The 23,106-nt window shown below is 50.4% G+C and overlaps 2 protein-coding genes across 2 annotated transcripts in view; both read right to left on the bottom strand.

Moving 5' to 3' along the window:
* Positions 1-23,106, bottom strand: part of LOC124039065 (AT-rich interactive domain-containing protein 4B-like) — a 908,546-nt gene that overhangs the window by 249,201 nt on the left and 636,239 nt on the right. The gene's annotated exons all lie outside the window — the stretch shown is intronic.
* Positions 1-23,106, bottom strand: part of LOC124040452 (kelch domain-containing protein 3-like) — a 225,925-nt gene that overhangs the window by 94,058 nt on the left and 108,761 nt on the right. The window contains exons 5-8 of the mRNA XM_046357667.1: positions 18,611-18,682; positions 11,613-11,826; positions 10,674-10,760; positions 1,296-1,404 (exon numbers count right to left, since the gene is read on the bottom strand). Coding sequence (XP_046213623.1) covers positions 1,296-1,404; positions 10,674-10,760; positions 11,613-11,826; positions 18,611-18,682 — 482 coding nt within the window. The remainder of the gene's footprint in view (positions 1-1,295; positions 1,405-10,673; positions 10,761-11,612; positions 11,827-18,610; positions 18,683-23,106) is intronic.

Raw genomic sequence — 23,106 nt, 5'->3', positions numbered from 1 at the left:
GTCCTAAACACTACTACTACTACATGTCCTAAACACTACTACTACTTCTACTACTAAGTGTACTAAACACTACGTGTGCTAAACACTACTACTACGTGTCCTAAACACTACTACTACATGTCCTAAACACTACTACTACGTGTCCTAAACACTACTACTACGTGTCCTAAACACTACTACTATGTGTCCTAAACACTACTACTATGTGTCCTAAACACTACTACTACGTGTGCTAAACACTACTACTACGTGTCCTAAACACTACTACTACATGTCCTAAACACTACTACTACATGTCCTAAACACTACTACTATGTGTCCTAAACACTACTACTATGTGTCCTAAACACTACGTGTCCTAAACACTACTACTACTTCTACTACTAAGTGTACTAAACACTACTACTACGTGTCCTAAACACTACTACTATGTGTCCTAAACACTAATACTATGTGTCCTAAACACTACTACTATGTGTCCTAAACACTTCTTGTAGTGGCTTCCTTTCGTCTTTACCATAGCCACTGCCCAAGCCTGAAGCGGGGTTGTTTGGTACGCATACAGTCCACAGTCAAGGTTTCCAAACGGCCAAACATTCCATGACATCCAGGGATATGGTGCAACAAAAATGTTTATTATTCTTATATCTAACAAATAAATGATTCTTCAATCAACTTGAAGCATAGAATACTTTATATGGAAAATACATATTATGACCTGTCTGTATGTCTGTATGTCTGTATGGTCAAAAAACTATACCGCTCCCGCATCTAGCAAGGACTCCCTCCCGAAGGCCCAACTTCCTGCCTTTATCCTAACACACTTACCACAATACAATGAATAGGCAAGAGGGGGGGCCAAAAAGTTACACTAACAACAAAATAATATATCTCAATCAGGTAAATATAAATCATAAAGGTACGTACCTAATATTTCATAATTTACATTCATATTTAATATATTTACACAAATATACATGGAGCTCCGTATGTTCGGTCTTTTATACAAATATGTCCAAATCGGCTCTAACACTTCTACTACGTGTCCTAAACACTACTACTACTTCTACTACTAAGTGTACTAAATACTACATGTCGTAAACACTACTAATACGTGTCCTAAACACTACTACGTGTCCTAAACACTACTACTACATGTCCTAAACACTACTACTACGTGTCCTAAACACTACTACTACGTGTCCTAAACACTACTACTACTATGTGTCCTAAACACTACTACTAACTACTACTACTAACTACTACAATGTGTACTCAACACTACACCCTCTTACCTGGTTCCTCCAAACAGGATGATCCGATCTCCCACCATGCAACAGCACTGTCTCCTCCTGGGGCACGGACCTTTACCCTGCGGCTCTACCTTCTTCCACGAAAACGTCTCTGGAGGACATGTGTTCACGCACAGGCACACACAAAACACGCACACACAAACAAATACATTGAAACACTCGGACAAACATACACAATCACGTGTAGGCATGTATAGTAAAACCTTGTATATCCACTACACCATGCCATTTCAGTGGGAGGTAGGTCTGAATGAAACAGCTATATTCTATGTAAATGTAGAAATACAGTGGGGCAAAGAAGTATTTAGTCAGCCACCAATTGTGCAGGTTCTCCCACTTAACAAGATGAGAGATGTCATTTTCATCATAGGTACACTTCAACTATGACAGACAAAATGAGAAGAAAAAAAATCCAGATTTCGTTTTTTTTGTGCAAATTATGGTGGAAAATAAGTACTTGGTCACCTACAAACAAGCAAGATTTCTGGCTCTCACAGACCTGTAACTTCTTCTTTAAGAGGCTCCACTGTCCTTCACTCGTTACCTGTATTAATGGCACCTGTTTGAACTTGTTATTAGTATAAAAGACACCTGTCCACAACCTCAAACAGTCACACTCCAAACTCCACTATGGCCAAGACCAAAGAGCTGTCAAAGGACACCAGAAACAAAATTGTAGACCTGCACCAGGCTGGGAAGACTGAATCTGCAATAGGTAAGCAGCTTGGTTTGAAGAAATCAACTGTGGGAGCAATTATTAGGAAATGGAAGACATACAAGACCACTGATAATCTCCCTCGATCTGGGGCTCCAAGATCTCACCCCGTGGGTTCAAAATGATCACAAGAACGGTGAGCAAAAATCCCAGAACCACACGGGGGGACCTAGTGAATGACCTGCAGAGAGCTGGGACCAAAGTAACAAAGCCTAGCATCAGCAAGGGCATTGAAGATGAAACATGGCTGGGTCTTTCAGCATGACAATGATCCCAAACACACCGCCCGGGCAACGAAGGAGTGGCTTCGTAAGAAGCATTTCAAGGTCCTGGAGTGGCCTAGCCAGTCTCCAGATCTCAACCCCATAGAAAATCTTTGGAGGGAGTTGAAAGTCCGTGTTGCCCAGCAACAGCCCGAAAACATCACTGCTATAGAGGAGATCTGCATGGAGGAATGGGCCAAAATACCAGCAACAGTGTATGAAAACCTTGTGAAGACTTACAGAAAATGTTTGACCTCTGTCATTGCCAACAAAGGGTATATAACAAAGTATTGAGATAAACTTTTCCTATTGACCAAATACTTATTTTCCACCATAATTTACAAATAAATTCATTAAAAATCCTACAATGTGATTTTCTGGATTTTCTGGAGAGAGACAGGGAGAAGGTTAGAGAGAGTGTGGCTGCCAGGAGAGTGACTGCTGAATGTCCATGTGTTCAATCATCCCTAATAAGACAGCACCATGAACATCCAATTAGACTGCCTAGCTTTGCAATAACTACGGCAACATGGTGTTCAGGCCATGTAGTGCATTACATAGACAGACAGACAACGGAACGTTACACTGCAGTCTAGTGGACAGATTTAGAACTGCAGATGGCTTTGTCATATCCAATCCCCCCCAAAAATGGCACATGCTTCGTAAACAACAGCTGTAGACTAACAGTGAATTGCTCTCTTACGGGCCATTCCTAATAATGCAGAGATAATAACACAAGGAGATAAATACACAATGAGTAACAATAAATAGGACACAGGGTACTACTGTCAAGTCGATGTGCAGGGGAACAAGGCAATACAATGTGGACATATAGGTAAGAATAAAGTGCGTAGGAAATCAGGATAGATAATAAACAGTAGCAGCAGTGTATGTGATGAGTCAAAAAGAGTAAGTGCAAAAAGGGTCAGTGCAGTGAAACACCTGTCCTGTCAAACCAACACCAGCTCCATCCCTGTCCTGTCAAACTAACACCAGCTCCATCCCTGTCCTGTCCTGTCAAACCAACACCAGCTCCATCCCTGTCCTGTCCTGTCAAACCAACACCAGCTCCATCCCTGTCAAACCAACACCAGCTCCATCCCTGTCCTGTCAAACTAACACCAGCTCCATCCCTGTCCTGTCAAACTAACACCAGCTCCATCCCAGTCCTGTCCTGTCAAACCAACACCAGCTCCATCCCTGTCCTGTCAAATTAACACCAGCTCCATCCCTGTCCTGTCAAACTAACACCAGCTCCATCCCTGTCCTGTCCTGTCAAACCAACACCAGCTCCATCCCTGTCCTGTCCTGTCAAACCAACACCAGCTCCATCCCTGTCAAACCAACACCAGCTCCATCCCTGTCCTGTCAAACTAACACCAGCTCCATCCCTGTCCTGTCAAACTAACACCAGCTCCATCCCAGTCCTGTCCTGTCAAACCAACACCAGCTCCATCCCTGCCAAACCAACACCAGCTCCATCCCTGTCCTGTCAAACTAACACCAGCTCCATCCCAGTCCTGTCCTGTCAAACCAACACCAGCTCCATCCCTGCCAAACTAACACCAGCTCCATCCCTGTCCTGTCAAACCAACACCAGCTCCATCCCTGCCAAACTAACACCAGCTCCATCCCAGTCCTGTCCTGTCAAACCAACACCAGCTCCATCCCTGCCAAACTAACACCAGCTCCATCCCTCTCAAACCAACACCAGCTCCATCCCTGTCCTGTCAAACCAACACCAGCTCCATCCCTGTCCTGTCAAACCAACACCAGCTCCATCCCTGTCCTGTCAAACCAACACCAGCTCCATCCCTGTCCTGTCAAACCAACACCAGCTCCATCCCTGTCCTGTCCTGTCAAACCAACACCAGCTCCATCCCTGTCAAACCAACACCAGCTCCATCCCTGTCAAACCAACACCAGCTCCATCCCTGTCAAACCAACACCAGCTCCATCCCTGTCCTGTCAAACCAACACCAGCTCCATCCCTGTCCTGTCAAACCAACACCAGCTCCATCCCTGTCCTGTCAAACTAACACCAGCTCCACTCCTGTCCTTTCAAACTAACACCAGCTCCACCCCTGTCCTGTCCTGTCCTGTCAAACCAACACCAGCTCCATCCCTGTCAAACCAACACCAGCTCCATCCCTGTCCTGTAAAACCAACACCAGCTCCATCCCTGTCCTGTCCTGTCAAACCAACACCAGCTCCATCCCTGTCAAAACAACACCAGCTCCATCCCTGTCCTGTCAAACCAACACCAGCTCCATCCCTGTCCTGTCAAACCAACACCAGCTCCACTCCTGTCCTGTCAAACTAACACCAGCTCCATCCTTGTCCTGTTAAACTAACACCAGCGCCATCCCTGTCCTGTTAAACTAACATCAGCTCCATCCCTGTCCTGTCCTGTCAAACCAACACCAGCTCCATCCCTGTCCTGTCAAACTAACACCAGCTCCATCCATGTCCTGTCAAACTAACACCAGCTCCATCCCTGTCCTGTCAAACTAACACCAGCTCCATCCCTGTCCTGTCAAACCAACACCAGATCCATTCCTGTCCTGTCAAACTAACACCAGCTCCACCCCTGTCCTGTCAAACCAACACCAGCTCCATCCCTGTCCTGTCAAACTAACACCAGCTCCATCCCTGTCCTGTCCTGTCAAACCAACACCAGCTCCATCCCTGTCCTGTCAAACTAACACCAGCTCCATCCCTGTCCTGTCAATCTAACACCAGCTCCATCCCTGTCCTGTCCTGTCAAACCAACACCAGCTCCATCCCTGTCCTGTCAAACCAACTCCAGCTCCATCCCTCTCAAACCAACACCAGCTCCATCCTTGTCCTGTTAAACTAACACCAGCGCCATCCCTGTCCTGTTAAACTAACATCAGCTCCATCCCTGTCCTGTCCTGTCAAACCAACACCAGCTCCATCCCTGTCCTGTAAAACTAACACCAGCTCCATCCCTGTCCTGTCAAAGTAACACCAGCTCCATCCCTGTCCTGTCAAACTAACACCAGCTCCATCCCTGTCCTGTCAAACCAACACCAGCTCCATTCCTGTCCTGTCAAACCAACACCAGCTCCCTGCCTGTCCGGTTAAACTAACAACAGCTCCAACCCTGTCCTGTGAAACCAACAACAGCTCCATCCCTGTCCTGTCAAACTAACACCAGCTCCACTCCTGTCCTGTCAAACTAACACCAACTCCATCCTTGTCCTGTCAAACTAACACCAGCTCCACCCCTGTCCTGTCAAACCAACAATAGCTCCATCCCTGTCCTGTCCTGTCAAACCAACACCAGCTCCATCCCTGTCCTGTCAAACTAACACCAGCTCCACTCCTGTCCTGTCAAACTAACACCAGCTCCATCCCTGTACTGTCAAACCAACACCAGCTCCATCCCTGTCCTGTCAAACCAACACCAGCTCCATCCCTGTCATGTCAAACTAACACCAGCTCCATCCCTGTCCTGTCCTGTCAAACCAACACCAGCTCCATCCCTGTCCTGTCCTGTCAAACCAACACCAGCTCCATCCCTGTCAAACCAACACCAGCTACATCCCTGTCAAACCAACAACAGCTCCATCCCTGTCCTGTCAAACCAACACCAGCTCCATCCCTGTCCTGTCAAACTAACACCAGCTCCACTCCTGTCCTGTCAAACTAACACCAGCTCCATCCCTGTCCTGTCCTGTCAAACCAACACCAGCTCCATCCCTGTCAAACCAACACCAGCTCCATCCCTGTCCTGTCAAACCAACACCAGCTCCATCCCTGTCCTGTCCTGTCAAACCAACACCAGCTCCATCCCTGTCCTGTCAAACCAACACCAGCTCCATCCCTGTCCTGTCAAACCAACACCAGCTCCACTTGTGTCCTGTCAAACTAACACCAGCTCCATCCTTGTCCTGTTAAACTAACACCAGCGCCATCCCTGTCCTGTTAAACTAACATCAGCTCCATCCCTGTCCTGTCCTGTCAAACCAACACCAGCTCCATCCCTGTCCTGTCAAACTAACACCAGCTCCATCCCTGTCCTGTCAAACTAACACCAGCTCCATCCCTGTCCTGTCAAACTAACACCAGCTCCATCCCTGTCCTGTCAAACCAACACCAGCTCCATTCCTGTCCTGTCAAACCAACACCAGCTCCCTGCCTGTCCGGTTAAACTAACAACAGCTCCATCCCTGTCCTGTGAAACCAACAACAGCTCCATCCCTGTCCTGTCAAACTAACACCAGCTCCACTCCTGTCCTGTCAAACTAACACCAACTCCATCCTTGTCCTGTCAAACTAACACCAGCTCCACCCCTGTCCTATCAAACCAACAACAGCTCAATCCCTGTCCTGTCAAACCAACACCAGCTCCATCCCTGTCCTGTCAAACCAACACCAGCTCCATCCCTGTCCTGTCAAACCAACACCAGCTCCATCCCTGTCCTGTCAAACTAACACCAGCTCCATCCCTGTCCTGTCCTGTCAAACCAACACTAGCTCCATCCCTGTCAAACCAACACCAGCTCCATCCCTGTCCTGTCAAACCAACACCAGCTCCATCCCTGTCCTGTCAAACCAACACCAGCTCCATCCCTGTCCTGTCAAACCAACACCAGCTCCACTCCTGTCCTGTCAAACTAACACCAGCTCCATCCTTGTCCTGTCAAACCAACACCAGCTCCATCCCTGTCCTGTCAAACTAACACCAGCTCCATCCCTGTCCTGTCAAACCAACACCAGCTCCATCCCTGTCCTGTCAAACCAACACCAGTTCCATCCCTGTCCTGTCAAACTAACACCAGCTCCACTCCTGTCCTGTCAAACTAACACCAGCTCCACTCCTGTCCTGTCCTGTCAAACCAACACCAGCTCCATCACTGTCAAACCAACACCAGCTCCATCCCTGTCCTGTCAAACCAACACCAGCTCCATCCCTGTCCTGTCCTGTCAAACCAACACCAGCTCCATCCCTGTCAAACCAACACCAGCTCCATCCCTGTCCTGTCAAACCAACACCAGCTCCACTCGTGTCCTGTCAAACCAACACCAGCGCCATCCCTGTCCTGTTAAACTAACATCAGCTCCATCCCTGTCCTGTCCTGTCAAACCAACACCAGCTCCATCCCTGTCCTGTCAAACTAACACCAGCTCCATCCCTGTCCTGTGAAACCAACAACAGCTCCATCCCTGCCCTGTCAAACTAACACCAGCTCCACTCCTGTCCTGTCAAACTAACACCAACTCCATCCTTGTCCTGTCAAACTAACACCAGCTCCACCCCTGTCCTGTCAAACCAACAACAGCTCAATCCCTGTCCTGTCAAACCAACACCAGCTCCATCCCTGTCCTGTCAAACCAACACCAGCTCCATCCCTGTCCTGTCAAACCAACACCAGCTCCATCCCTGTCCGGTCAAACTAACACCAGCTCCATCCCTGTCCTGTCCTGTCAAACCAACACCAGCTCCATCCCTGTCCTGTCCTGTCAAACCAACACCAGCTCCATCCCTGTCAAACCAACACCAGCTCCATCCCTGTCCTGTCAAACCAACACCAGCTCCAACCTTGTCCTGTCAAACCAACACCAGCTCCATCCCTGTCCTGTCAAACCAACACCAGCTCCACTCCTGTCCTGTCAAACCAACACCAGCCCAATCCCTGTCCTGTCAAAACAACACCAGCTCCATCCCTGTCCTGTCCTGTCAAACCAACACCAGCTCCATCCCTGTCAAACCAACACCAGCTCCACCCCTGTCCTGTCAAACCAACACCAGCTCCATCCCTGTCCTGTCAAACCAACACCAGCTCCACTCCTGTCCTGTCAAACTAACACCAGCTCCATCCTTGTCCTGTCAAACCAACACCAGCTCCATCCCTGTCCTGTCAAACTAACACCAGCTCCATCCCTGTCCTGTCCTGTCAAACCAACACCAGCTCCATCCCTTTCCTGTCCTGTCAAACCAACACCAGCTCCATCCCTGTCAAACCAACACCAGCTACATCCCTGTCAAACCAACAACAGCTCCATCCCTGTCCTGTCAAACCAACACCAGCTCCATCCCTGTCCTGTCAAACCAACACCAGCTCCATCCCTGTCCTGTCAAACTAACACCAGCTCCACTCCTGTCCTGTCAAACTAACACCAGCTCCACCCCTGTCCTGTCAAACCAACAACAGCTCCATCCCTGTCCTGTCAAACTAACACCAGCTCCATCCCTGTCCTGTCAAACCAACACCAGCTCCATCCCCGTCCTGTCCTGTCAAACCAACACCAGCTCCATCCCTGTCAAACCAACACCAGCTCCATCCCTGTCAAACCAACACCAGCTCCATCCCTGTCAAACCAACACCAGCTCCATCCCTGTCCTGTCAAACCAACACCAGCTCCATCCCTGTCAAACCAACACCAGCTCCATCCCTGTCCTGTCAAACCAACACAAGCTCCATCCCTGTCCTGTCAAACCAACACCAGCTCCATCCCTGTCAAACCAACACCAGCTCCATCCCTGTCAAACCAACACCAGCTCCATCGCTGTCCTGTTAAACTAACACCAGCTCCATCCTTGTCCTGTTAAACTAACACCAGCGCCATCCCTGTCATGTTAAACTAACACCAGCGCCATCCCTGTCCTGTTAAACTAACACTAGCGCCATCCCTGTCCTGTTAAACTAACACCAGCGCCATCCCTGTCCTGTCAAACTAACACCAGCGCCATCCCTGTCCTGTCAAACTAACATCAGCTCCACTCCTGTCCTGTCAAACAAACACCAACTCCATCCCTGTCCTGTAAAACCAACAACAGCTCCATCCCTGTCCTGTCAAACCAACAACAGCTCCATCCCTGTCCTGTCAAACTAACATCAGCTCCACTCCTGTCCTGTCAAACAAACACCAACTCCATCCCTGTCCTGTAAAACCAACAACAGCTCCATCCCTGTCCTGTCAAACCAACAACAGCTCCATCCCTGTCCTGTCAAACTAACATCAGCTCCATCCCTGTCCTGTCAAACAAACACCAACTCCATCCCTGTCCTGTAAAACCAACAACAGCTCCATCCCTGTCCTGTCAAACCAACAACAGCTCCATCCCTGTCCTGTCAAACCATCACCATCTCCATCCCTGTCCTGTCCTGTCAATCGAACACCAGCTCCATCCCTGTCCTGTCCTGTCAAACCAACACAAGCACCATCCCTGTCCTGTCAAACTAACAACAGCTCCATCCCTGTCCTGTCCTGTCAAACCAACACCAGCTCCATCCCTGTCCTGTCAAACCAACACCAGCTCCACCCCTGTCCTGTCAAACTAACAACAGATCCATCCCTGTCCTGTCAAACCAACACCAGCTCCATTCCATTCCTGTCCTGTCAAACTAACACCAGCTCCATCCCTGTCCTGTCAAACCAACACCAGCTCCATCCCTGTCCTGTCAAACCAACACCAGCTCCATTCCATTCCTGTCCTGTCAAACAGACACCAGCTCCATCCCTGTCCTGTCAAACCAACACCAGCTCCAACCCTGTCCTGTCAAACCAACACCAGCTCCATCCCTGTCCTGTCAAACCAACACCAGCTCCATTCCATTCCTGTCCTGTCAAACAAACACCAGCTCCATCCCTGTCCTGTCCTGTCAAACCAACACCAGCTCCATCCCTGTCCTGTCAAACCAACACCACCTCCATCCCTGTCCTGTCAAACCAACACCATCCCTGTCCTGTCAAACCAACACCATCCCTGTCCAACCAACCCAACACTAGCTCCTTGCCTGTCCTACCAACCCAACACTAGCTCCCTGTCTGTCTGTCCTACCAACCCAACATTAGCTCCCTGTCTGTCTGTCCTACCAACCCAACACTAGCTCCGTGTCTGTCCTACCAACCCAACACTAGCTCCCTGCCTGTCCTACCAACCCAACACTAGCTCCCTGCCTGTCCTACCAACCCAACACTAGCTCCCTGTCTGTCCTACCAACCCAACACTAGCTCCCTGTCTGTCCTACCAACCCAACACTAGCTCCCTGTCTTTCCTACCAACCCAACACTAGCTCCCTGTCTTTCCTACCAACCCAACACTAGCTCCCTGTCTGTCCTAACAACCCAACACTAGCTCCCTGTCTGTCCTACCAACCCAACACTAGCTCCCTGTCTGTCCTACCAACCCAACACTAGCTCCCTGTCTGTCCTACCAACCCAACACTAGCTCCCTGTCTGTCTGTCCTACCAACCCAACACTAGCTCCCTGTCTGTCTGTCCTACCAACCCAACACTAGCTCCCTGTCTGTCCTACCAACCCAACACTAGGTCCCTGTCTGTCCTACCAAACCTCACAATTTAAAATGGATCTATATATATATATATTTTTTTTTTACGGTTTATCACCTGGGTTGAACTTCCAAAGGTCGTTGAAGTGTCGGTCCAGATGAGCGTTGTAGCCCCCGAATATATACAGCTCCCCGTTACAGGAAACTGGAGGAGAGAAAGGAAAATGAATAGAACATGACCATTTCGGAGATCGGTCTCTAATAAATCATATGATGAGTAACAAAGGAAGAAGCATATAGACACCCCAACAGGAACAGGGGGGTCCTAAAGACACCCCAACTGGAACAGGGGGGTCCTAAAGACACCCCAACCGGAACAGGGGGGTCCTAAAGACACCCCAACCGGAACAGGGGGGTCCTAAAGACACCCCAACCAGAACAGGGGGGTCCTAAAGACACCCCAACAGGAACAGGGGGTTCCTAAAGACACCCCAACAGGAACAGTGGGGTCCTAAAGACACCCCAACAGGAACAGTGGGGTCCTAAAGACACCCCAACAGGAACAGCGGGGTCCTAAAGACACCCCAACTGGAACAGTGGGGCCCTAAAGACACCCCAACAGGAACAGGGGGGTCCTAAAGACACCCCAACGGGAACATGGCGGTCCTAAAGACACCCCAACAGGAACAGGGGGGTCCTAAAGACACCCCAACGGGAACAGGGCGGTCCTAAAGACACCCCAACAGGAACAGTGGGGTCCTAAAGACACAGGAACAGGGCGGTCCTAAAGACACACCAACAGGAACAGGGCGGTCCTAAAGACACCCCCCATGTGACAGGGAGACTGAAAGGTCAAAGAGGAGAGAACCGCAGTCAACAGAACATAATTACAGAAAAGAAAGATGGAACATTTGAATTCAGACACTTTTCCTATAATGAATGCATTGACATGAGCCTTTTATTCAACACTACCATTAAACTACAATGCAAGGTAAAGGGTTGAAAAATGCAACGGGTGTTTGTGTGTGCCATTACGCTGTGTCTGTCTGTCTCTTACAGGCTGAGTGGCTACGTCGTCCCTCTGGTGGGAGCTGAGCAGTAGCAGTGTTCAGCCAGCTGTTGGTCTCTGTATCAAACACCTTTATCTTGTTGCAGTAGATCTCATTATTAGAGTGGAACGGACCGAAGCGATCTGCTCTGCCTCCAAACACAAACATCTTGGTGCCAATGATGGTGGCAGAGTGGAAGTCCCTCCAACGAGCTGGAGTACCCTGGAGAGGAGAGAGGAGGGGGGAAGAGAGAGAGGGGAGGGGGATAGAGGAGAAGAGGAGAGAGGGGAGGAGAGACTTAGTGGTGATGGAGTACCCTGAGAGAAGATAGATATGAAAGGAAAGGAGAGGAGAGGCTTAGTGGTGATGAAGTACCCTGAGAGAAGATAGATATGAAAGGAAAGGAGAGGAGAGACTTAGTGGTGATGGAGTACCCTGAGAGAAGATAGATATGAAAGGAAAGGAGAGGAGAGACTTAGTGGTGATGAAGTACCCTAGAGAGAACAGAGAGAAGAGGAGAGAGGGGAGGAGAGACTTAGCGGTGATGGAAGACCCTAGAAAGAACAGAGAGAAAAGGAGAGAGGGGAGGAGAGACATAGTGGTGATGGAGTACCCTGAGAGAACAGAGAGAAGAGGAGAGACTTAGTGGTGATGGAGTACCCTGAGAGAACAGAGAGAAGAGGAGAGACTTAGTGGTGATGAAGTACCCTAGAGAGAGCAGAGAGAAGAGGAGAGAGGGGAGGAGAGACTTAGTGGTGATGGAAGAGAGAACAGAGAGAACTTAGTGGTGATGGAGTACCTAGAGAGAACAGAGAGAAGAGGAGAGGGGGAGGAGAGACTTAGTGGTGATGGAGTAGACCCTGAGAGAACAGAGAGAAGAGGAGAGACTTAGTGGTGATGGAGTACCCTAGAGACAACAGAGAGATTAGGTGAGAGAACTTAGTGGTGATGGAGTACCCTAGAGAGAACAGAGAGAAGAGGAGGAGGAGAGACTTAGTGGTGATGGAGTACCCTAGAGAGAACAGAGGAGAGAGGAGGAGAGACTTAGTGGTGATGAAGTACCCTAGAGAGAACAGAGAGAGAGAGGAGAGAGAGAGGAGGTGGTGAGGAAGACCCTGACGTAGTGGTGATGGAGTACCCTGAGACAACAGAGAGAAGATGAGAGAGGGAGGAGAGACTTAGTGGTGATGGAGTACCCTAGAGAGAACAGAGAGATAGGGGAGGAGAGACTTAGTGGTGATTGAGTACCCTAGAGAGAACAGAGAGAAGAGGAGAGACTTAGGGTGAGGAGAGAGGAGAGACTTAGTGGTGATGAAGTACCCTAGAGAGAACAGAGAGAAGAGAGAGGGGAGGAGAGACTTAGCGGTGATGGAAGACCCTAGAAAGAACAGAGAGAAAAGGAGAGAGGGGAGGAGAGACATAGTGGTGATGGAGTACCCTGAGAGAAGAGAGAGAAGAGGAGAGACTTAGTGGTGATGGAGTACCCTAGAGACAACAGAGAGAAGAGGAGAGAGGGGAGGAGAGACATAGTGGTGATGGAAGACCCTGAGAGAACAGAGAGAAGAGGAGAGACTTAGTGGTGATGGAGTACCCTAGAGACAACAGAGAGATAGGGGAGGAGAGACTTAGTGGTGATGGAGTACCCTAGAGACAACAGAGAGAAGAGGAGAGACTTAGTGGTGATGGAGTACCCTAGAGACAACAGAGAGATAGGGGAGGAGAGACTTAGTGGTGATGGAGTACCCTAGAGACAACAGAGAGATAGGGGAGGAGAGACTTAGTGGTGATGGAGTACCCTAGAGAGAACAGAGAGAAGAGGAGAGAGGGGAGGAGAGACTTAGTGGTGATGGAGTACCCTAGAGACAACAGAGAGAAGAGGAGAGAGGGGAGGAGAGACTTAGTGGTGATGGAGTACCCTAGAGACAACAGAGAGAAGAGGAGAGAGGGGAGGAGAGACTTAGTGGTGATGAAGTACCCTAGAGACAACAGAGAGATAGGGGAGGAGAGACTTAGTGGTGATGGAGTACCCTAGAGAGAACAGAGAGAAGAGGAGAGACTTAGTGGTGATGAAGTACCCTAGAGAGAACAGAGAGATAGGGGAGGAGAGACTTAGTTGTGATGAAGTACCCTAGAGAGAACAGAGAGAAGAGGAGAGACTTAGTTGTGATGAAGTACCCTAGAGAGAACAGAGAGAAGAGGAGAGAGGGGAGGAGAGACTTAGTGGTGATGGAGTATCCTAGAGAGAACAGAGAGATAGGGGAGGAGAGACTTAGTGGTGATTGAGTACCCTAGAGAGAACAGAGAGAAGAGGAGAGAGGGGAGGAGAGACTTAGTGGTGATGGAAGACCCTGAGAGAACAGAGAGAAGAGGAGAGACTTAGTGGTGATGGAGTACCCTAGAGAGAACAGAGAGATAGGGGAGGAGAGACTTAGTTGTGATGGAGTACCCTAGAGAGAACAGAGAGAAGAGGAGAGACTTAGTGGTGATGGAGTACCCTAGAGAGAACAGAGAGATAGGGGAGGAGAGACTTAGTTGTGATGGAGTACCCTAGAGAGAACAGAGAGAAGAGGAGAGACTTACTGGTGATGGAGTACCCTAGAGAGAACAGAGAGATAGGGGAGGAGAGACTTAGTGGTGATGGAGTACCCTAGAGACAACAGAGAGAAGAGGAGAGAGGGGAGGAGAGACTTAGTGGTGATGAAGTACCCTAGAGAGAACAGAGAGATAGGGGAGGAGAGACTTAGTGGTGATGAAGTACCCTAGAGAGAACAGAGAGAAGAGGAGAGAGGGGAGGAGAGACTTAGTGGTGATGGAGTACCCTGAGAGAAGAGAGAGAAGAGGAGAGAGGGGAGGAGAGACTTAGTGGTGATGGAGTACCCTGAGAGAAGAGAGAGAAGACAGGAAAGGAGAGAGAGGAGAGACTTCGTGGTGATGGAGTACCCTAGAGAGAACAGAGAGATAGGGGAGGAGAGACTTAGTTGTGATGAGTACCCTAGAGAGAACAGAGAGAAGAGGAGAGAGGGGAGGAGAGACTTAGTGGTAATAATGGGGGCAGAGTGGAAGTCTCTCTAATGAGCCTAAAGAGGAGAGAGAGAGAAAAGGGGAGAGGAGAGATGAAGAGGGGAGCGGAAAGCAGAGAGGAGAGCAGAGAGGACAAGGTAGCAGAGTGGCAGGAGTATCCTGGGGAGAGGAGTTGGGAGAGGGTTGGTGATGACGATGGCAGGAGTACCCTGGGGAGAGGAGTTGGGAGAGGGTTGGTGATGACGATGGCAGGAGTACCCTGGGGAGAGGAGTTGGGAGGGTTGGTGATGACGATGGCAGGAGTACCCTGGGGAGAGGGTTGGTGATGACGATGGCAGGAGTACCCTGGGGAGAGGGTTGGTGATGACGATGGCAGGAGAACCCTGGGGAGAGGGTTGGTGATGACGATGGCAGGAGTACCCTGGGGAGAGGAGTTGGGAGAGGGTTGGTGATGACGATGGCAGGAGTACCCTGGGGAGAGGTTTGGTGATGACGATGGCAGGAGTACCCTGGGGAGAGGAGTTGGGAGAGGGATGGTGATGATAGTGACAGGAGTACCCTGGGGAGAGGAGTTGGGACAGGGATGGTGATGATAGTGACAGGAGTACCCTGGGGAGAGGAGTTGGGACAGGGATGGTGATGATAGTGACAGGAGTACCCTGGGGAGAGGAGTTGGGACAGGGATGGTGATGATAGTGACAGGAGTACCCTGGGGAGAGGAGTTGGGAGAGGGTTGGTGATGACGATGGCAGGAGTACCCTGGGGAGAGGAGTTGGGAGGGTTGGTGATGACGATGGCAGGAGTACCCTGGGAAGAGGGTTGGTGATGACGATGGCAGGAGTACCCTGGGGAGAGGGTTGGTGATGACGATGGCAGGAGAACCCTGGGGAGAGGGTTGGTGATGACGATGGCAGGAGTACCCTGGGGAGAGGAGTTGGGAGAGGGTTGGTGATGACGATGGCAGGAGTACCCTGGGGAGAGGTTTGGTGATGACGATGGCAGGAGTACCCTGGGGAGAGGAGTTGGGAGAGGGATGGTGATGATAGTGACAGGAGTACCCTGGGGAGAGGAGTTGGGACAGGGATGGTGATGATAGTGACAGGAGTACCCTGGGGAGAGGAGTTGGGAGAGGGTAGGTGATGATAGTGACAGGAGTACCCTGGGGAGAGGAGTTGGGAGAGGGTTTGTGATGATAGTGACAGGAGTACCCTGGGGAGAGGAGTTGGGAGAGGGTTGGTGATGATAGTGACAGGAGTACCCTGGGGAGAGGAGTTGGGAGAGGGTTTGTGATGATAGTGACAGGAGTACCCTGGGGAGAGGAGGTGGGAGAGGGTTGGTGATCATAGTGACAGGAGTACCCTGGGGAGAGGAGTTGGGAGAGGGTAGGTGATGACAATGGCAGGAGAACCCTGGGGAGAGGGTTGGTGATGACGATGGCAGGAGTACCCTGGGGAGAAGAGTTGGGAGAGGGATGGTGATGATAGTGGCAGGAGTACCCTGGGGAGAGGGATGGTGATGATAGTGGCAGGAGTACCCTGGGGAGAGGAGTTGGGAGAGGGTTTGTGATGATAGTGACAGGAGTACCCTGGGGAGAGGAGTTGGGAGAGGGTTTGTGATGATAGTGACAGGAGTACCCTGGGGAGAGGAGTTGGGAGAGGGATGGTGATGATAGTGACAGGAGTACCCTGGGGAGAGGAGTTGGGACAGGGATGGTGATGATAGTGGCAGGAGTACCCTGGGGAGAGGGATGGTGATGATAGTGGCAGGAGTACCCTGGGGAGAGGAGTTGGGAGAGGGTAGGTGATGACGATGGCAGGAGTACCCTGGGGAGAAGATTTGGTGATGACGATGGCAGGAGTACCCTGGGGAGAGGAGTTGGTGATGACGATGGCAGGAGTACCCTGGGGAGAGGAGTTGGGAGAGGGTTGGTGATGACGATGGCAGGAGTACCCTGGGGAGAAGAGTTGGGAGAGGGATGGTGATGATAGTGACAGGAGTACCCTGGGGAGAAGAGTTGGGAGAGGGTTGGTGATGATAGTGACAGGTGTACCCTGGGGAGAGGAGTTGGAGGTAGAGAGATGGAGGGCTCTAACCAAGTAGAGAAATGGAGGGCTCTGCCCAGGTAGAGAGATGGAGGGCTCTGCCCAGGTAGAGAGATGGAGGGCTCTGACCAGGTAGAGAGATGACCAGGTAGAGAGATGGAGGACTCTGACCAGGTAGAGAGATGGAGGGCTCTGACCAGGTAGAGAGATGACCAGGTAGAGAGATGGAGGGCTCTGACCAGGTAGAGAGATGACCAGGTAGAGAGATGGAGGGCTCTGACCAGGTAGAGAGATGGAGGGCTCTGCCCAGGTAGAGAGATGGAGGGCTCTGACCAGGTAGAGAGATGACCAGGTAGAGAGATGGAGGACTCTGACCAGGTAGAGAGATGGAGGGCTCTGACCAGGTAGAGAGATGACCAGGTAGAGAGATGGAGGGCTCTGACCAGGTAGAGAGATGACCAGGTAGAGAGATGGAGGGCTCTGACCAGGTAGAGAGATGGAGGGCTCTGTCCAGGTAGAGATGGAGGGCTCTGACCAGGTAGAGAGATGGAGGACTCTGTCCAGGTAGAGAGATGGAGGGCTCTGACCAGGTAGAGAGATGGAGGGCTCTGCCCAGGTAGAGAGATGGAGGGCTCTGCCCAGGTAGAGAGATGGAGGGCTCTGCCCAGGTAGAGAGATGGAGGGCTCTGCCCAGGTAGAGAGATGGAGGGCTCTGCCCAGGTAGAGAGGTGGAGGGCTCTGCCCAGGTAGAGAGATGGAGGGCTCTGCCCAGGTAGAGAGATGGAGGGCTCTGTTCAGGTAGAGAGATGGAGGGCTCTGTCCAGGTAGAGAGATGGAGGGCTCTGTCCAGGTAGAGAGATGGAGGGCTCTGTCCAGGTAGAGAGATGGAGGGCTCTGACCAGGTGGAGAGATGGAGGGCTCTGACCAGGTAGAGAGATGGAGGGCTCTGTCCAGGTAGAGAGATGGAGGGCTCTGTCCAGGTAGAGAGATGGAGGGCTCTGTCCAGGTAGAGAGATGGAGGACTCTGTCCAGGTAGAGAGATGGAGGGCTCTGTCCAGGTAGAGAGATGGAGGGCTCTGTCCAGGTAGAGAGATGGAGGGCTCTGACCAGGTGGTGAGATGGACACCGCCTAGTATATAGGTCCTGGTTGGCAGTAAGCTTCGCCCCAGGGATTCAATGGGCCATACGCACTACCCTCTAACGCCTTACGGTCGGATGCTGAGCAGTTGCCACACCAGGCGGTGATGCAACCGGTCAGGTTGCTCTCGATGGTGCCAAATCTTTTCAGTCTCCTGAGGGGGAAAAGGTGTTGTCGTGCCCTCTTCACGACTTTCTTGGTGTGGTTAGGCCATGATAATTTGTTGGTGATGTGGACATCAACGAACTTGAAGCTCTCAACCTGCTCCACTACAGCCCCATCGATCTGAATGTGGGCGTGTTCGTCCCTCCTTTTCCTGTAGTCCACTATCAGTTCCTTTGTCTTGCTCACGTTGAGAGAGAGGTTTCTGTCCTGGCATCACACATCACACATCACACACGCCAGATCTCTGACCTCCTTTCTAAAAAACGAAGCATCCCTGTGGAACGCTTTCGACATCTTGAGTCCATGCCCCGACAAATTGAGGCTGTTCTATTGGCTAAAGGTGTTCCTAAAGATTTGTACTGTGTATAATCTTCTCTCCCAGGCTTTTAGTGCTTCTAGTCTCCCAACGGATGGTGAAAGGACGCTGTTATATTTGCTCAATAAGACCACTGCACTGGACTAGAAATGCCCAAAAATTGAAATCTGTTGGTAGAGCATGGCGCTTGAAAAGCCAAGGCTGTGGGTTAAATTCCCACGGGAGACGAGTACGAAGAAGTACATTAATGTATGCAGTCCCCACTGTAAGTCATTCTGGATAAGAGCGTCTACTACTAAATGACTCAAATGTAAGGTAACTCACCCTTGTATTGATTAGTGACCAGGCCATGGTTGTGGTGTCCAGCTTGTGGATGTCATTGGAGAAGCAGTCAGCCTGGAACAGAAGAGAGAAAAGGAGACGAGAGGACAGGAGAATGTCATGGTAACATCATACAGAGGAAACAGAGAGCTTCTGTTGGTAACTCATTCACTGCCATGTTGTGCAGAGAGAATAGAGATATGCATCTATGGTTCAGTTAGTACTCTTACCAGCTACTGATGAGCGATTAGTGATGAGGTCGGTTCGATTATTGAAAAATGATCAAGGTTTTCTGTTTTAATGTTTTTTAACAATGGAACGACTTGATTAGTGTAGGGTCAACAACGCACCCACTGCCAGCTAGCCTACTTCAGCAGTACTGTATCATTTTAATCATTTTAGTCAATAAGATTCTTGCTACGTCAGGTTAACTTTCTGAACATTCGAGACGTGTAGTCCACTTGTCATTCCAATCTCCTTTGCATTAGCGTAGCCTCATCTGTAGCCTGTCAACTATGTGTCTGTCTATCCCTGTTCTCTCCTCTCTGCACAGACCATACAAACGCTCCACACCGCGTGGCCGCGGCCACCCTAATCTGGTGGTCCCAGCGCGCACGACCCACGTGGAGCTCCAGGTCTCCGGTAGCCTCTGGAACTGCCGATCTGCGGTCAACAAGGCAGAGTTCATCTCAGCCTATGCCTCCCTACAGTCCCTCGACTTCTTGGCACTGACGGAAACATGGATCACCACAGACAACACTGCTACTCCTACTGCTCTCTCTTCGTCCGCCCACGTGTTCTCGCACACCCCGAGAGCTTCTGGTCAGCGGGGTGGTGGCACCGGGATCCTCATCTCTCCCAAGTGGTCATTCTCTCTTTCTCCCCTTACCCATCTGTCTATCGCCTCCTTTGAATTCCATGCTGTCACAGTTACCAGCCCTTTCAAGCTTAACATCCTTATCATTTATCGCCCTCCAGGTTCCCTCGGAGAGTTCATCATTGAGCTTGATGCCTTGATAAGCTCCTTTCCTGAGGACGGCTCACCTCTCACAGTTCTGGGCGACTTTAACCTCCCCACGTCTACCTTTGACTCATTCCTCTCTGCCTCCTTCTTTCCACTCCTCTCCTCTTTTGACCTCACCCTCTCACCTTCCCCCTACTCACAAGGCAGGCAATACGCTCGACCTCATCTTTACTAGATGCTGTTCTTCCACTAACCTCATTGCAACTCCCCTCCAAGTCTCCGACCACTACCTTGTATCCTTTTCCCTCTCGCTCTCATCCAACACCTCCCACACGGCCCCTACTCGGATGGTATCGCGCCGTCCCAACCTTCGCTCTCTCTCCCCCGCTACTCTCTCCTCTTCCATCCTATCATCTCTTCCCTCCGCTCAAACCTTCTCCAACCTATCTCCTGATTCTGCCTCCTCAACCCTCCTCTCCTCCCTCTCTGCATCCTTTGACTCTCTATGTCCCCTATCCTCCAGGCCGGCTCGGTCCTCCCCACCCGCTCCGTGGCTCGATGACTCATTGCGAGCTCACAGAACAGGGCTCCGGGCAGCCGAGCGGAAATGGAGGAAAACTCGCCTCCCTGCGGACCTGGCATCCTTTCACTCCCTCCTCTCTACATTTTCCTCCTCTGTCTCTGCTGCTAAAGCCACTTTCTACCACTCTAAATTCCAAGCATCTGCCTCTAACCCTAGGAAGCTCTTTGCCACCTTCTCCTGAATCCTCCTCCCCTCCCCCCTCCTCCCCCTCTCTGCAGATGACTTCGTCAGCCATTTTGAAAAGAAGGTCGACGACATCCGATCCTCGTTTGCTAAGTCAAACGACACCGCTGGTTCTGCTCACACTGCCCTACCCTGTGCTCTGACCTCTTTCTCCCCTCTCTCTCCAGATGAAATCTCGCGTCTTGTGACGGCCGGCCGCCCAACAACCTGCCCGCTTGACCCTATCCCCTCCTCTCTTCTCCAGACCATTTCCGGAGACCTTCTCCCTTACCTCACCTCGCTCATCAACTCATCCCTGACCGCTGGCTACGTCCCTTCCGTCTTCAAGAGAGCGAGAGTTGCACCCCTTCTGAAAAAACCTACACTCGATCCCTCCGATGTCAACAACTACAGACCAGTATCCCTTCTTTCTTTTCTCCCCAAAACTCTTGAACGTGCCGTCCTTGGCCAGCTCTCCCGCTATCTCTCTCTGAATGACCTTCTTGATCCAAATCAGTCAGGTTTCAAGACTAGTCATTCAACTGAGACTGCTCTCCTCTGTATCACGGAGGCCCTCCGCACTGCTAAAGCTAACTCTCTCTCCTCTGCTCTCATCCTTCTAGATCTATCGGCTGCCTTCGATACTGTGAACCATCAGATCCTCCTCTCCACCCTCTCAGAGTTGGGCATCTCCGGCGCGGCCCACGCTTGGATTGCGTCCTACCTGACAGGTCGCTCCTACCAGGTGGCGTGGCGTGAATCTGTCTCCTCACCACGCGCTCTCACCACTGGTGTCCCCCAGGGCTCTGTTCTAGGCCCTCTCCTATTCTCGCTATACACCAAGTCACTTGGCTCTGTCATAACCTCACATGGTCTCTCCTATCATTGCTATGCAGACGACACACAATTCATCTTCTCCTTTCCCCCTTCTGATGACCAGGTGGCGAATCGCATCTCTGCATGTCTGGCAGACATATCAGTGTGGATTACGGATCACCACCTCAAGCTGAACCTCGGCAAGACGGAGCTGCTCTTCCTCCCGGGGAAGGACTGCCCGTTCCATGATCTCGCCATCACGGTTGACAACTCCATTGTGTCCTCCTCCCAGAGCGCTAAGAACCTTGGCGTGATCCTGGACAACACCCTGTCGTTCTCAACTAACATCAAGGCGGTGGCCCGTTCCTGTAGGTTCATGCTCTACAACATCCGCAGAGTACGACCCTGCCTCACACAGGAAGCGGCGCAGGTCCTAATCCAGGCACTTGTCATCTCCCGTCTGGATTACTGCAACTCGCTGTTGGCTGGGCTCCCTGCCTGTGCCATTAAACCCCTACAACTCATCCAGAACGCCGCAGCCCGTCTGGTGTTCAACCTTCCCAAGTTCTCTCACGTCACCCCGCTCCTCCGCTCTCTCCACTGGCTTCCAGTTGAAGCTCGCATCCGCTACAAGACCATGGTGCTTGCCTACGGAGCTGTGAGGGGAACGGCACCTCAGTACCTCCAGGCTCTGATCAGGCCCTACACCCAAACAAGGGCACTGCGTTCATCCACCTCTGGCCTGCTCGCCTCCCTACCACTGAGGAAGTACAGCTCCCGCTCAGCCCAGTCAAAACTGTTCGCTGCTCTGGCCCCCCAATGGTGGAACAAACTCCCTCACGACGCCAGGACAGCGGAGTCAATCACCACCTTCCGGAGACACCTGAAACCCCACCTCTTTAAGGAATACCTAGGATAGGATAAGTAATCCCTCTCACCCCCCCTTCCCTTTAAGATTTAGATGCACTATTGTAAAGTGACTGTTCCACTGGATGTCTTAAGGTGAATGCACCAATTTGTAAGTCGCTCTGGATAAGAGCGTCTGCTAAATGACTTAAATGTAAATGTAAATGGACATTAAATGCACTGTGGGTTGAATGCTGTAATGCAGAATAAAACTACTAATACAAGTCCCATGATGGTAGTGACTGCCCATGACTGCTGATCACTCATTAACCATCAGTTATTCACATCACTTTAATCAAATATTTGTTTTATTTGATGACTTTATTATTGCCTTCCAAGTCAGCTGCTCCTGTCTGACAAAATCTCTATTTTAGTAGTTCTTCAACGTAAATAATAGGTAGTTTGTATTCAGCAGTCATAAAGTATCAAGATCAACTGCGTTCTATCTTTCTCAATCGCGCGTTTGCACTTCTCTCATACCCAGTCTACATCGTGATGTATTAGTGCTGAGCGATTAACCGAAATCTTGGTTATTTTTCGGTTTTAAAATAACTTACTGACCGACATCAGTTCAATTATTTGAATTCCATTTCGTTGTATTTTTTCTGTGAGCTCGATGTGCAGTTTCCGGAGAGGAAAATCAGCTCAAGCCTGAACTGTGCGATGTAGCAGGGAGTTGTAGTTTCCAAAATACCAATATTCTACATCCTGTAGTTTAGCGCAGAAAACGTGGTAATTAACTACAATGACCATGATCCATTGCCTCCCGCTTAAACATGTCCAGTCTGCGGAGCAAGAATTATGCCCTGTTTACATTGCCGTTTGTCATCTTCACAGTCTTGCCCCACAACTGTAGTGTCTGCAGCACAAGATTTTTATTTTATTTTATTTAACCTTTATTTAACCAGGTAGGCTAGTTGAGAACAAGTTCTCAATTGCAACTGCGACCTGGCCAAGATAAAGCATAGCAGTGTGAACAGACAACACAGAGTTACACATGGAATAAACAATTAACAAGTCAATAACACAGTAGAAAAAATGGGCAGTCTATATACAATGTGTGCAAAA

Source organism: Oncorhynchus gorbuscha, linkage group LG07 (assembly GCF_021184085.1).
Source record: "Oncorhynchus gorbuscha isolate QuinsamMale2020 ecotype Even-year linkage group LG07, OgorEven_v1.0, whole genome shotgun sequence".
In the NCBI taxonomy this organism is placed as follows: domain Eukaryota; kingdom Metazoa; phylum Chordata; class Actinopteri; order Salmoniformes; family Salmonidae; genus Oncorhynchus; species Oncorhynchus gorbuscha.
This window is presented reverse-complemented; position numbering and strand designations above follow the sequence as displayed.